We start from the raw sequence: 13600 nt of genomic DNA, 5'->3' as shown, positions 1-13600 counted from the left end.
AAAGAGATGAGAGAGAAAGCATTAGGGTTTTTGGATAACTGGAGGGGGAAAGAAAGCTTAGACGTTTTTAGGCTGTGAGTGAATAATCTATGTAAAAAATGATTTTGGCAGTATATTTATAGAGCCAAAAACATCCAGTTTCCTTTTCCTACGTAATCACTTGTTTCCATATAATAATAATTCTATAATTATCTGTAAAGAGTCCTCAAGAAAGTTTCCCTCATTTTCTCCTTATCTCTTTAATTTAAATGAGCCAATCAACTATTAGCTAATTCCCAACCAATAGGAAATCAATATCCTATTTATCCCTCACTTATTAATTAATTAGATAATATACATCGTATATGCACAAAAGTGCATACACCATATTTACGGTGTAAATCCTCTGTCTCTCATCCATCCGTGCAATCTATAAATCCAAGCCTTGATCCTCTAAGGATCGTAACAGGTCAAGTGAGTTATGAGTGGGATCGTCTCAAGGATCCGACGGTCGATCTTGCAAAACTCAAGATGGCCCCCACTATGATCTCGCTATGTAGTCACACTACGGTCACATTGGGTAAGTGGCCCCCACCAGGATGTAACACTGAAGATGATCGTCAGATCATCTAATACTCATAATCACATCTTATGTTTACATCCCTCCTTCAATCCTCATCTACCGCGGGTTGGATCTTTTTTCTTTTTCTTTTTTTTTTGGGGGGGGGGGGGGGGGGGTCGTTCACTACCTCATGGACCCACGCAATGGTATACCTTCCAAGCATATAACTTGGGCCCGCAAATGCATTTGCAAATCCTTTAAAAAACACACACAAGTATTTTCAAAAACCTTTGATAAATCATTTATCAAATCGCCTGGTCAGGCACTTTTAAATGCCACACACTGTGACTGAAAATGTAGATGACTTTTCTCTTGATAAGAGGTGAAGGATTCCATGCTAGGCATCCTTATTAACCTCATGGGTTACCCTAAGACCCATACTACTTGAATGTGACCTTGAACCCAAAGCCACATTAAGATAGACTAAAGTAATAGAGTGAGCCCACAGACTAGTATGACCCCTTGGGTTGAAGGACATATAAAGGGTCATGTCTTGGCATAATAACCTTATCAATATTCATGTCCACAAGCTATTCTGTAATGATCCCGTTCAATGCGTGAACCATTCACTACACTCATACTGCCTGCTCAAGGTCCACTGCCCCAGTGGCTGAGATAAGTCACCCCAATCCGTGTATGGAGGAAGGTCTGATGCTGGTTGTATACTAGAAGAAATGTCCAGTCTCAACCCTGACCAGGAACATTTAAGGTCTGCAAAGGAAGAATATGTGCATCCATGGGCATGATATTCCTACTTTGATGCTTAAGGAAGAATATGTGTCAAAGTATAAGCACATCACACACACATTCAAATATAAATACCCAATAGATGTCATAAAATAAACCTCTTATTAATAAATTAATGTCAATACAATACATGCACTGGCTTTTAGGGCATATACACTAACAACTAGCACTTTTAGGAGGTAGAATAGTATTTACACCTATCTTTGAAGCTAGATCGATCAAGTAGGACCGAGTCAGCAAATGGACTGTCAAAGGAGTTACTCGCCAACTATCACTTGATGGGAGACAGGGTAGTAGCCATCTAGGAGCAAGGGGGATGTGTGAATAGTGGACCCTGAGATGGGAACTTACCAAGAGTTCCGTTCTTGAGAACAAGGGATAAAGGGGACCGATTACTCGAATAAAGCTATAAATAGAGACGTCTAAATCTCAGTGAAAGGTCCTAGAATGGAACACAATCATGTCATAGCATTTATCTTTTATCAATTTACTTTTCTAATTGAAGCCATTCCGAACCGGATTAAGGAAGCAATGAATTTATCTTCCTAGGTGAGACTTTCTCTTTAATTCACTATCCCTCCCACTGGCGTCTGTTTGCGTCGTTACATTAGCTAGTTAATCGAATGGTTTGTCGATCCTGAGAGTTATTTGCATTCTACGTGCATAGATGACATCGTTTGCGTTCTATGCACATCGGCGATTTTTCCACTAGTCATTCTCACTTTGTGTGTGTGTTAACACCTCTACAATTGGCATTGCATCGCACTGTAAAAGGCCCTTTTTCATCTGTGTAAAGGTAGAGGAGCCCAAGGAAGAAGTGATGTTCCCTTCTCAATCACTTGAAATCCAATCCCAGGGGACGAAAACATTTTGGTCTTCTACCCCTTGGATTGAGTTTCGGTCTTGCCTCTCAGGAGGCTTGCACACCCGCGCATTCATTGCACGTCCACTCACCCACACTCGGTGCATTGACCGACCACATTGGACGATTTTAGGTCGAGCAATAACTAACTAATGCTTCAGTCCCCCATGAGACCGATCATAAATTTTAAAAATGGGTGTAAATAAAATGGGGTATGGTAAAGCTTCTCATACACTTCTTCGTTAAGAGCTTGATGGTATCATTGTCCCACAAAATTTGTTCGAGGAATATGCCTCTCAAACCATATATTAGCCTTTTGGTTGCTGGGAAAATTTAATAGAATTTTTTCATGGAAAATTAAAATTTCAATGTTTCTTTAATTTATTTTTAATGGAATTATTTTTCAATAATTTCATGGGCGGTTTTTGCAAAAGTAGCCTTCTACTTCGATTTATTTCAAGGTGGCAAACGGGCCGTGCCGGCCCACGGCCTGGCGAGGCACGGCACAAATAGCTACAGTGACGCGTGCCGGGCTTGGTTGGGCAGCCCGGCGGGTGGCACAACCCGGCACGGCACGGCCCGCGAGCCCGGATGCCCCCTTTAAAAAATGTGTGTTTTTTTTAAAAAAAACCCAAGAATACCCCCCAAAAGGTGTTTCAAAAGGCTAGTTTGGGGGGTATTCTCGTCCAAAACTTATATATTTCAGAAAATCTTGAAAATACCCCCTCCAACAATTTTATTACAAGGTTATTTTAGTACTTATGTTTCTCATCCCTTTGGCACATGGCACAAGTTTATTGCATAGTTTTTTTTATTCAAAAGTGATTAGTATTTTCCTATAGCAACCCTATTAATTTTTTTTTATAAAGATGGGAGGTCTCAGAGAAAAATTTATTCAAAATTAAGGTATTCATTCGGAGTTGCCCCACGGCATGTTTGCCAAGTTGAAATTGTAGACCTATGAATAGATTGAATTGAAGAGAATGGTAATATGAAATTACCATGTGAACCCTTCGTGATTATAATATTGGTTCATTGGTGTCTACTCCTACCTTAGTTAAGATATGGATGGGTTAGTGTAAACCTGTCACATTAGATTAAAATAATTATTAGATAATCACTTTCCCATTAGATAATTACTAAAAAAGGGACATATATATATATATATATATATATATCACTTTCCCATATAAAACTCATAAGTTTACAAGATATACATGTAATATGGTGTAAGCCCCTATAGTGAAGTATTTTTCAAAAAGTATAAGGCTTATCCCATAGGATGATCCAAGCCATCCATTTGATGGGCCGCATATTTACCCCAAAAATCATTTTCATTGGATGACCCGAACCCTCAGATCTATAGAGGTTTCCATAGTATGCAGTTCCACTATAGATTGTAGGGCTAGGATCCAAGAATTTTTTTTTCTTGGATATTTAAGTCCTTTTGGTTGAAAAATGTGATTGAAGGGCCGGCCCGGCGGGCCGTGGGCCGTGCCGTGCTCGCCTTGGAGAAAATCAGCACGGCACGGCCCGTGAACCCTTCCGGGCCTGATTTTTCCGTGCCGGCACGGCATGGCCCGTTTGCCACCTTGAGATTTATTTGCCAAAAACGACCATCAAGTTTAACCATTTACAAGAGTGAAATTTGCAAATCCGTCATGCCACGGGCTCAAAATAGCCATGGTAGATTTTTTGACTCATAAAAGGGTAAGAAAATCCTTACAAAAAATTATTATGTAACAAGACCAAAATACCCATGATGCTCAATGATATGTTTTGAATCAATGGTGTGGGAATATCATTTCTATATATACAAGTATTCTTAGCTCATGCTATGCACGGGTCTAAAAAATGGGTCCCACTCCCCACTCCCCACTCCCACAGGACAGGAGATATAAAATGGTAGGACCCTCCCTGTACATGGGATTCGGTGGAGATGGTGGGTTTCACTCAGCATCACAGGTATTTTGGTCTTTTTACAAGGTAATTTTCACCTTTTCTCGTACATAAGGATATTTTGGTTCTTTTATGAGTTAAAAATATCTACCGTAGGTATTTTGGTAATTTAGTCACAAATTGGTGGCATGACGTTTTTGGAAAATTCACTCAAATGTGATGACTCTTTTGTAAATTGCAAAACCCGAAGCGTGGTTTTTGCAAATTAAGCGAAGTAGAAGATTTCTTTTGCAAAAGAACCCTTTTCATTCACCAACAAAGGCTTTGTAATTCCACAAATTCCAGTCAATATTCCTGGAGTGGTTTTTGCAAATTAAGCGAAGTAGAAGATTTCTTTTGCAAAAGAACCCTTTTCATTCACCAACAAAGGCTTTGTAATTCCACAAATTCCAGTCAATATTCCTGGTCACTGATGTTCATTCTCGCCATAATCCCAATTCCTTGATTTTTTGTTGTTTTTTATAGGGAGAACCCATTAACCCAATGCCCAAATAGATGAGAATTGCGATCATACATTTCCACCAGTTTTACTTGGTTTTTAGTATAGTAAGGATTCTCTCTTTTAGTATAGTAAGGATTTAGATACGGAATTCAGTACCAAAGATGATTCTCTCCATCATTCTATCTAAATTCCCATCTGGGTTTACTTAATTTTGTGTTTTCCAGTTATCTATAGTGCCAATTCGATGCCACCATGAACAACCAGTCATTTGGGCTAGGAAACCCTAGGTCATTTATTGCATACCCAAGATCAGACTTTGATTTAGAATCAGGAACCCTAAGAAAAACAAGAAAGCCAACAAATTCAGTGCCCAATTTGATCAAAATGATTAAATCAATCCCAACCCGCCTTCAATACTACTACAAGCTTCACCCAATTTTGATTTTCTTTGTTTTCTTATCGTTTGTGATAACCATTTTAATAGTCCTTTCAATGGGGTACAATCGAATGATGAATACCCAAGAACATTTTGATCTGAATTCGGGTTCTTATCCTTTTGCGAATCTTCGTAATCTTGTTATGGTTGCGGGACATTCGGTCTATACGAGTAGTAGTTGTGGGAAGGTTGATCAAGAGGATTCTTGGCTTTTGGAGACATATCAGAAGCATCAAGGGCAGGCTTCTACTTTCTTGACGCATATTAAAGTGGGAATTGAGACTGCGGCCGAAGATGAGAGTGCATTGCTTTTGTTTAGTGGTGGAGAGACTAGGAAAGATGCTGGTCCTCGAAGTGAGGCGCAAAGTTACTGGGCTGTTGCTGAATCAAAGGCTTGGTTTGGTAACTCTTCATTTACTGTCCTTTAAATTTTATCTTTGTATTTTTATTTTTTGAATTTTTTTGTTTTGGTTTGAATTGCCTCGTGCTAGGTAGAAATAGTTTATGGAGTATAGAACATTATATTGGGGTTAATTATTTGAAGCTTTGATGAGGCCCTATGATAAGGAGATGTTGATGTTCTTGTTATCCTTTATATAATGGTAGGAATATGTTTGTTCTACACATGGTATTGTTGTTATGCATCCAGTAGGTTGATAGCAAATAAACAATTTATCAATTTTTTTTTTCTTCCACAAGAAGTATGTGGTCTGCTTTTTTGAATTCCAAATATAGTTGAAGTCCCACATTAACTTTGGTTAATTGTATACATTTATAGTTAGGATAATGCTAGTTGTATAGCCCAGTTTTGCCAGAAGATGGAATAGGTACTCGTGTCACTGAGGCACACTTTGGCAGGCCAACTCATCCAAAAAGAAAAATGAGAGTAAAATAAAATTAAACACTGTTACTTTTAAAGAAGTAAAGAGATCTAATATTACTTGAAGTGATTACTCAAAAATTAAGGTAATGTAAGGTATCCTGCTATCATCTAATGCAAAGTAAACACAAAAACAGTGTACTGTAGTAAGGTAAGATATCCTGCCATCATCTAATTCCAGTTTACCAATCCAGTCAACACATGATGATTTGCAGATGCCAAAATGATTGCATGTGTGTCTAGGACTCTAGGGTATAGTCTAGTGCAATGAAAATAGAAACTGCGTAATATAGCTCATTTGTCTTGAAGTTGAGTATCAAGATATGGCTTCAGTTTCTAGTAAGTTAATTTGGATGATTGATATTTTGGAATTGTTGTATACTTTTATTTTAACCTAAAGAAAGAAGAAAACAAATTTATGGCGTTATAGTCGTATGAAGCTGATTCAATGATGCTGTACTAGGAAACATAGAGTTCTAAAAAAATAGCATATAATCTCGCACTGAATGGGAGAACAGAGCGGTAAAGGTAGACATTCATTTCATCTGTAAAAAGATCACACAAGGCTTAATAAGGAGACCTTCTGTCAAAGAGTTCTGGTCAGTTGTCTAAAGCTCTCGCCAAGTTATTGGAAGGCACAAGTTTCATTTATTTCTTGGTATTCCTCCTGTTCTTGGCTTTTCCTACTACCATCATCAGAAAATGACACTAACTGCCCATCTTCTTTGTTCTGTCTCATCTACAAATTAAAGGACTATCCCACCCATTTTTTGGTGGACGTTTTTGACAGATCTTGGATCTCCCTTTCTCCAATCTCCTTGTAAGATACAAAGGAATCACCATCCGCATTCTTCCCCAGATCTAAATTCCGATCATTCTGATTTACTCCATCTTCTTTAGTCCTTTTTTTTCTTTTCCACACATATTTTCCTGGTCTGCATATCCATGGATCTTATCAAAATATTTTTCCTAGCATCTTGTTGCTGAATCCCCTTCTCCTTCTTGCCATATTACATTGATCTTTATCATGACCAATCTTATGGAAATTAGAACAGTAGGAGGGGTAGGATACATAAACGATCTGCTGACACGTGCCTTGGTCTTTTGTGAATCCCACCCAAGCCCAATTAGGTAACTTCTTCATCAGATCAATTTCAACACATAATCTAGCCACTTCAGTCCTTTTTTTTTTTGAAAGATGACAAGCTTTATTAAGATTGAAATACAATTTCAACACATAATCTAACCACCTTAGTCTCTTTTTTGAAAGATAACAAGCTTTATTAAGATGGCAATAACTGGATTAAAACAATGGGGACATTGTGGACACGGCATCCCCCTCATTCAAACAGCAGCTACACCAAGCCCACATTGCTAACAAAGATTACATGCTTGTCCCGGCCAAGGTTTAAAATTCCAGTTTCGGCCGAAATACCAAAAATATCGGCCGAAATTTGGTAGGAAAAAAAAAAACAAATTTCAAACTTGTGCTGAAATTTTGGAAAAAAAGAAGTAAATTTCAGATCTTTTTTTTTAAATTTAGGTGATTTCGGTGTCGGTCCCAACCAAAATCTGAAATTTTGACCGAAATCGGCTGAAATTTAAAAATATGGTACCAGCCCGTTAAAGGCCTACTCATGATTCTTTCCCTCTGTTTTATCCCACCCCTTTCAACCAGGCCCTGGCTATGTCATTAACCACCACGTGCATTAACGGTTTAGCGTGTTTTCAGATGGGCTGTAACAGTCCTCATCTAACCAGAAACAATACCCGACTGTTCTGGTATATAATAGCAGCAGAGCCCGATGAGGACTGTTAAAGGCCTACTCATGATTCTTTCCCTCTGTTTTATCCCACCCCTTTCAACCAGGCCCTGGCTATGTCATTAACCACCACGTGCATTAACAGTTTAGCGTGTTTTCAGATGGGCTGTAACAGTCCTCATCTAACCAGAAACAATACCCGACTGTTCTGGTATATAATAGCAGCAGAGCCCGATGTGAATATGCGTTTAAACCATACAATGTTTCAGCACCAATTTGGCTCCCCGCGGCGTGTCTGCTTCCCAACACTGGTCTGATGAGAATTTTTAGGATATTTTTGTCTTTTTTCCTTCATAGTTTTAGTAGAAATAGGAGAACTAGTTTGGTTTAGGTAGGAATCGCCCAGATCAAGTCTATAAAAGGAGCATGGATGTAAACCAAATTATCATCTTGTATGATCATGAAATACAGAAAAGGTTTGGGTTTTATCTGTTTTTGTTTGAGAATGGTTTGAAAGTTTTCTGATGAAAACTTCCTCTCTATCTTCCGTTTCTTCTAAACTTGTTCCATGCAAGTCCTACACATTTATTTGAAAAATCAGTTTTCATCTCTGCAAGGAAGCAGCCCTTCTGTGCTTCATCCTTGTCCATCGGCCCCATATTTCAGCCAAAGAACAGCAGCCACTTAGCTGCTGATTAAACCACCCAAAACCAATCCATGTTAGCGGCCTCTCTTTCCTTGTTCCACCAATTGAAACCCAACCTGATTTCTTGTGCAGAAATCACCCCAGCTGAGCTTACTTGCTGCCTTACTGTTTCACACAAAACTGCCACCTACCTTCTTCTCCCTGCTGCTGACTTGCTGCCTCGTCAAAACAGCACCCACAGCCACCTTGAACTCAGCCCATCACAGCCATCATCTTCAGCCCCTGCAGGAAACCAGTTCTATGCTTTTGTTCTACTTTTCTTATTCTGCTGGAAAACACTGTTTCCAAACCCCTTTGAAACGGCCCTCTTTCATCTAACTTTAGCCGTAGGTTCTGGACGCAAATCCAACCTGGTTTTCAGCCCAACCGCACCCTTAACTCTACTATCCCTGTTTCAGCCAACCATCACACTTCCATCCCTTGTTAGTTCTGAGCCACCTGCAGCATCCCTTGTCTCTTAGAACATTAAAAATCCTTAACTAGCTGTTAAACACCTTCGAAACCAGACACCTCATCCCTGGTTTTTTTACCTCTCTTCAGTTGCACAAACCAGATTTTCTGGCTCCCTATTGACGCAAAGCCCAGGCAATAATAGCCTTCACCCTTTAGTTACGCCCGAATTCCACCCTTGCTGTTAACCGATTCCTCAGTCCTACCCGACATTGCAAACAGCCACCTCACCTTAACTGCAAGCTATCACAGATCCCATCCTAAGTTCAGTCGTAACCACCCAAAGCCTCATCTTTAGTTCCTAAGATCACCACCTTTTAAACTTGTTCTCAGCAACCTTTGACCACCTATTCATTCCTTTCTTAATACACCATCTTCATCCAACCGACTACCCCTAATTCACATAACCACTTCTTGATTTTCCCTTCCCCTTGAAACCAAATCTTGATTTTCTTATTAACAGAAACCACCTTTATCAACTTCTTAAATCTCGTCCAAGAGCCAACCTTTTTTCCTTCCCTTAAAAACCCAACTAGTAGTTGTTTATTTCTTTAGCCACCAAGAAACTATCCAACAAGTTTACTGACCAACCTTTCCACCTACCCAACATCCCTGTAATCTTACCCATATGATTCCCTATACAACCATCTTTCCTTCCTTTAATTCGAATGACTCAAATTCTATCATGTATGGACCTTTTTCTAATGAAGGCACGCCCATTTTCAACTCTTCCACGTGCCCTTTCCACAATTCCAACTGCCCTTTCAACCCTTCCAATAACCCTTTTTCCTTCCCTTTCCTTCTCTTAACACCCTTAAAAGCTTCAGCTACAAACACCATGCGTGAATATTTTGGTATCAGAGCTTCTGCTGTGTCAACCCTGCATTACCATCACAGCCTCCCACCACCATTGGGTACTTTTTATGGGTCAGATTTATAACTAGGATCATTCAATACGACGATATGAACATGATACTAAGGTGAACCCTTGGAAATACCCTTTATTTTATCCCCCCAAAAAAAAAACACTAAAAAAGACACTGTAACTTTATTGCATTGGGAAATACTAATGCAAGTTAAAAGCAGTGGATTCCATGATTCTTTAGCAGAATTATCAGATTGCTGAAATTTTGTTTCCTGAGAATTGACTTTAAAAGGCATGCAAATGCATGAAGGAGAGATGACTTCCTATCTGGATGAAAATGGGGAGGAAACCAAGGTTGCCAGAGCGGGAAGCGAAAGTGGGAAGCGGAGCGGGAGGTGGGGAGGGTCGGGGGAAGCGACGGGGAAGCATGTTTCCCATTTTTTTGATTCCCATAAAATTAAAACGATAGGAATCGACGTGGAAGCATGTTTTCATTTTGGGGAAGAGCAATTCCCATTTTGGGGAAGCGTGGATCTCACTTTTAGGGAAAGCGCCAAGATTCCCGATTCGGAATTGGGTTCCGGGGAATCGCGATTCCCCGATGCAGGGGAAGATTGAAGGAACTGAGATGGAGATGTCTCAGCTTTTTGTTTGGATTTTCTAAAAATCACAATGCTTTTCTGCCACCGAAGTTTCTCGTTTCTTTTGATGGAGAAGAATATTGGGACAGAGAATGTTGCCACTTGAAAATAGTGATTGGAATGGCTTGTTTGAGGTTAGCTTTTGAGCAAAATGATCTCGGTTGTGGGATTGGGTAGAGGAAATCCATAATTTTGCTCGTAAAGGTAGATGGATTGTTACCACTGTTTCTTTCAATGTATGTCATTGCAGAAAAGTGTGTTAGCAATTGTATTCTAAATCATAACATGCTATATGAAAATTCATGGAATTCTTCTCTGAGGAAGTGCAGAGCTTGGAGGTAATTCTTACTCTTAGCACCATTTGACTATCTGCGTTCTGATATTTCTTAACCAAAGCAGTTGTTTCCTCACATAGGGATGTGGGAGGGCATGCTTGCTGCTAGGTTCAACACGTTCACCTATAGAATTGTGACCATGTTTATGTGGAAATACATGGGATGATGTAAAGCTAGGGAAGGGTAGTATGGTGCTCGAAGAGATTAATTTGTTTTGACAACATTAGGCTCTTTTTTTCTCTATGCACACGCAAACCAAGTTGAAAGGGCATTTTACTATTCTAGAAGGTACTTAAAAGCCATTAAAGAGAAAGCCATAAAAGAGAATCAAAATATTTTCGATTGGCTAGTTTTGCCCCTAAATATATACAAGTATATATACAATTCACATAAATTTTAAAGTTAGTTATGTTCAAAAGCGCCACAGCCTGGGATCGAGCCTCTAGCTCAATGGTTAAAGCTTTGTTCTTTTGACCCAGAGGTCAGGGGTTCAATCCCAGCTTACTACCAAAAGAAAATAGCACCACAGCCGCTCCAGATTCTTGGTTGTTCTGGAAACTGCCACCTTACCATTTTTTTGTTGCTAGGAATAAATGGACAAATAACAAAAAGTTGCTTCACTAAATTCTCAAATCAGGCAACATGGCTTATCAGAATTTTGACCTTCTGAAATAAAGCGACTTCATTTAGGGGCTGTTTGGATACAAGGATTTTAAATTCCTGGATTTCCTCAAAATCCTGGATGGGAGACGGGAGGAGACCATCCATCGTTTTCTGATTTCTTGCCCCTTTTTTCGTCGAGCGAGAGAGTCGGAGATTGTCCCATTAGATTTTAGAAATCTCAGGATGGGGGAGGGATTTCTAAAACCTGGATTTCTTACTTAAAATCCAAGAAAACAATTGATATCCAAGATTTTAAAGGAGACCGTCCGTCGTTTTAAGATTTCTCACCCCTCTTTTACACTGCTTTCAAACTAAAACCTGGATTCTAAAATCCATGTATCCAATAAGGTTTTGTGAATTCCTGAATGTCTGACCTTTGGGGTGTATAAGGTTGTACTGGTTTTGGTGAGAATTTTCCCATTTCCCTTCACTTTCCTTATAGTTATCAAGCATTGCATAAAGAATTTAACCTGTTCAATTCAACTAGCTCAGTGGTTTTGTTGCGTTCTCTTATACAGGCAAGAAAGAGGGCATAAGATGGAGAGCTCTCACTGAAGAGCATGCAAGGGACAGCTTTGAGAACCTTCTCTTTAGCATTTGTCGTTTTCGGGAGCTTACTGGGACATATCCTCATAACATTACCGTGAGCTTTTCTTTACTAATATTGAATGTTTAGTCTTTCATTATTTCCTTTTATACTGCCCACGGAGGTATCCTCAATTTCATGTACATAACTGAAATACATCAAACCATTTAAAGAATCCTAATAGCGTGACTTGTTAAGGAGAATAAAAATAGTTAAAAATCTTTATGTTGACAAGTATAGAAATGTGGCTATCATACACATAAGCATCCGTTGTCTTGTCCATGATAGCTGCCAACTATTGATAGATCTGATAGCAATCAAGGTCATTGCCTGGTTGTGAATTCCATTCATTTCGTGTATCTTAAAAAACACCGGTCTTCTAAACTCACTGCAATGCTCAGTTGCTTAATAAGCATTTTGCAATAGAGTCAATTATTGCTTTTTCATTTTTCTCTTTCCATAGGAAACTAGTGCTCTGGGTTAGGAAATTATAAATTCTCCACGGAGTTGACAGGGACTGCACCATGACGAAACATTTTCACTCCAAAAACCTAAAGAACAAGAAGTTTGGTTGAATCATTGGATGTGTAATCTGTGATACTGCCAAGTTATGTGAATAATGGCTTAACCATGTTTAGGAAAAACAAGTTACAGTATGGCTGTAAGTTTCACACATAAATATGGCTCCACTCATAACCAATTGATTTCAAGGATTTGGCTCAGTCCCTTCCTCATAGCTTTTGGACTCCTTAAATGCCATTTCACATGTCTAAAATATCCAACAAAGTATTCAAATCTGGACTTTTTGACTTCACAAAATTAGTCATTTCTAAATCCATCTCATTTTAGTTGTCTTTATTTTCTTGCTCTTGACATCAGGTTGTGAGTTATGATTTCAAGGAAGAGAGATTTGCGCATCTCCACCGCTCTGCAATTGGGTTTCCAGAGACAAAGTTCTTCTACATCGGGACCCCAGCTTCTTCAACTTCAAAGGAGGCTGCCATTAAAGGTGAAGAATCTGTCAGCGCTCAGTTCCAAGAAGACCCATATGGATGTTCAGGTTCTCTTCATAGGAAGAGACTTAAGCGTGATCCATTTCACCGGTCGATCCCTTATCCTAATGGCTGCCCTGAGCTGAATGGATTGTTCAGTTATTGTGGTGCAGTGCCTTATCCAGGAACACTTCCTTGGGCACACTAAATTTGGCAACAACTTTTCTACTGTGGTGTCTAAACTTGGGGCCAAAACCTTCTGTATCAAAGTTGCAACCCGGATTGCCTGTGAATTTTGGTGATTAATGTAATATTTTAACTTTGCTGCTACGATTCAATAAAATCCAGCCCTATGTCGCATCGATTCCTTAAAGAAAAAGGAAAATACATTTAAAAAAAATAATATTTTAAGGTTACTGGTTTTGGCACTACCATGTTTTGATAATTTCACGACTTCATCATCCTTGAGAGCACACCGGGGTTACCATGCCTCCTCTAATACCACTTGTTGGGACCCAGGTAGAACTCGCCATTAAAGGCGTGGGTGCCCAAGTCCTTATAAACCCATCAACATCTTATTCACTTCTCCGATTTGGGATCTTTGCTTTTGCGTGGAACTCCCAACCATTCAATATGTAGTTACTTTCATTACTGGTTAGCTTGGAAAATTGT

At 39.2% G+C, this 13600-nt stretch overlaps 1 protein-coding gene across 1 annotated transcript; it reads left to right on the top strand.

Moving 5' to 3' along the window:
- The first annotated feature begins 4468 nt into the window (after positions 1–4468).
- Positions 4469–13288, top strand: LOC143889488 (uncharacterized protein C57A10.07). The gene is made up of 3 exons (XM_077393718.1): positions 4469–5449; positions 11869–11993; positions 12816–13288. Exons 1-3 carry the CDS (start codon positions 4864–4866, stop codon positions 13134–13136), a joined length of 1032 nt encoding a protein of 343 aa, XP_077249833.1. The 5' UTR covers positions 4469–4863; the 3' UTR covers positions 13137–13288.
- The last annotated feature ends 312 nt before the right edge of the window (positions 13289–13600 follow it).

This window comes from Tasmannia lanceolata, unplaced genomic scaffold (assembly GCF_043159265.1).
Source record: "Tasmannia lanceolata isolate RefF3 unplaced genomic scaffold, GAP_Taslan_0.1 ptg000013l, whole genome shotgun sequence".
Taxonomy (NCBI): Eukaryota; Viridiplantae; Streptophyta; class Magnoliopsida; order Canellales; family Winteraceae; genus Tasmannia; species Tasmannia lanceolata.
Note: the sequence above shows the minus strand (reverse complement) of the source record. Positions and strands in the feature narration are given on the sequence as shown.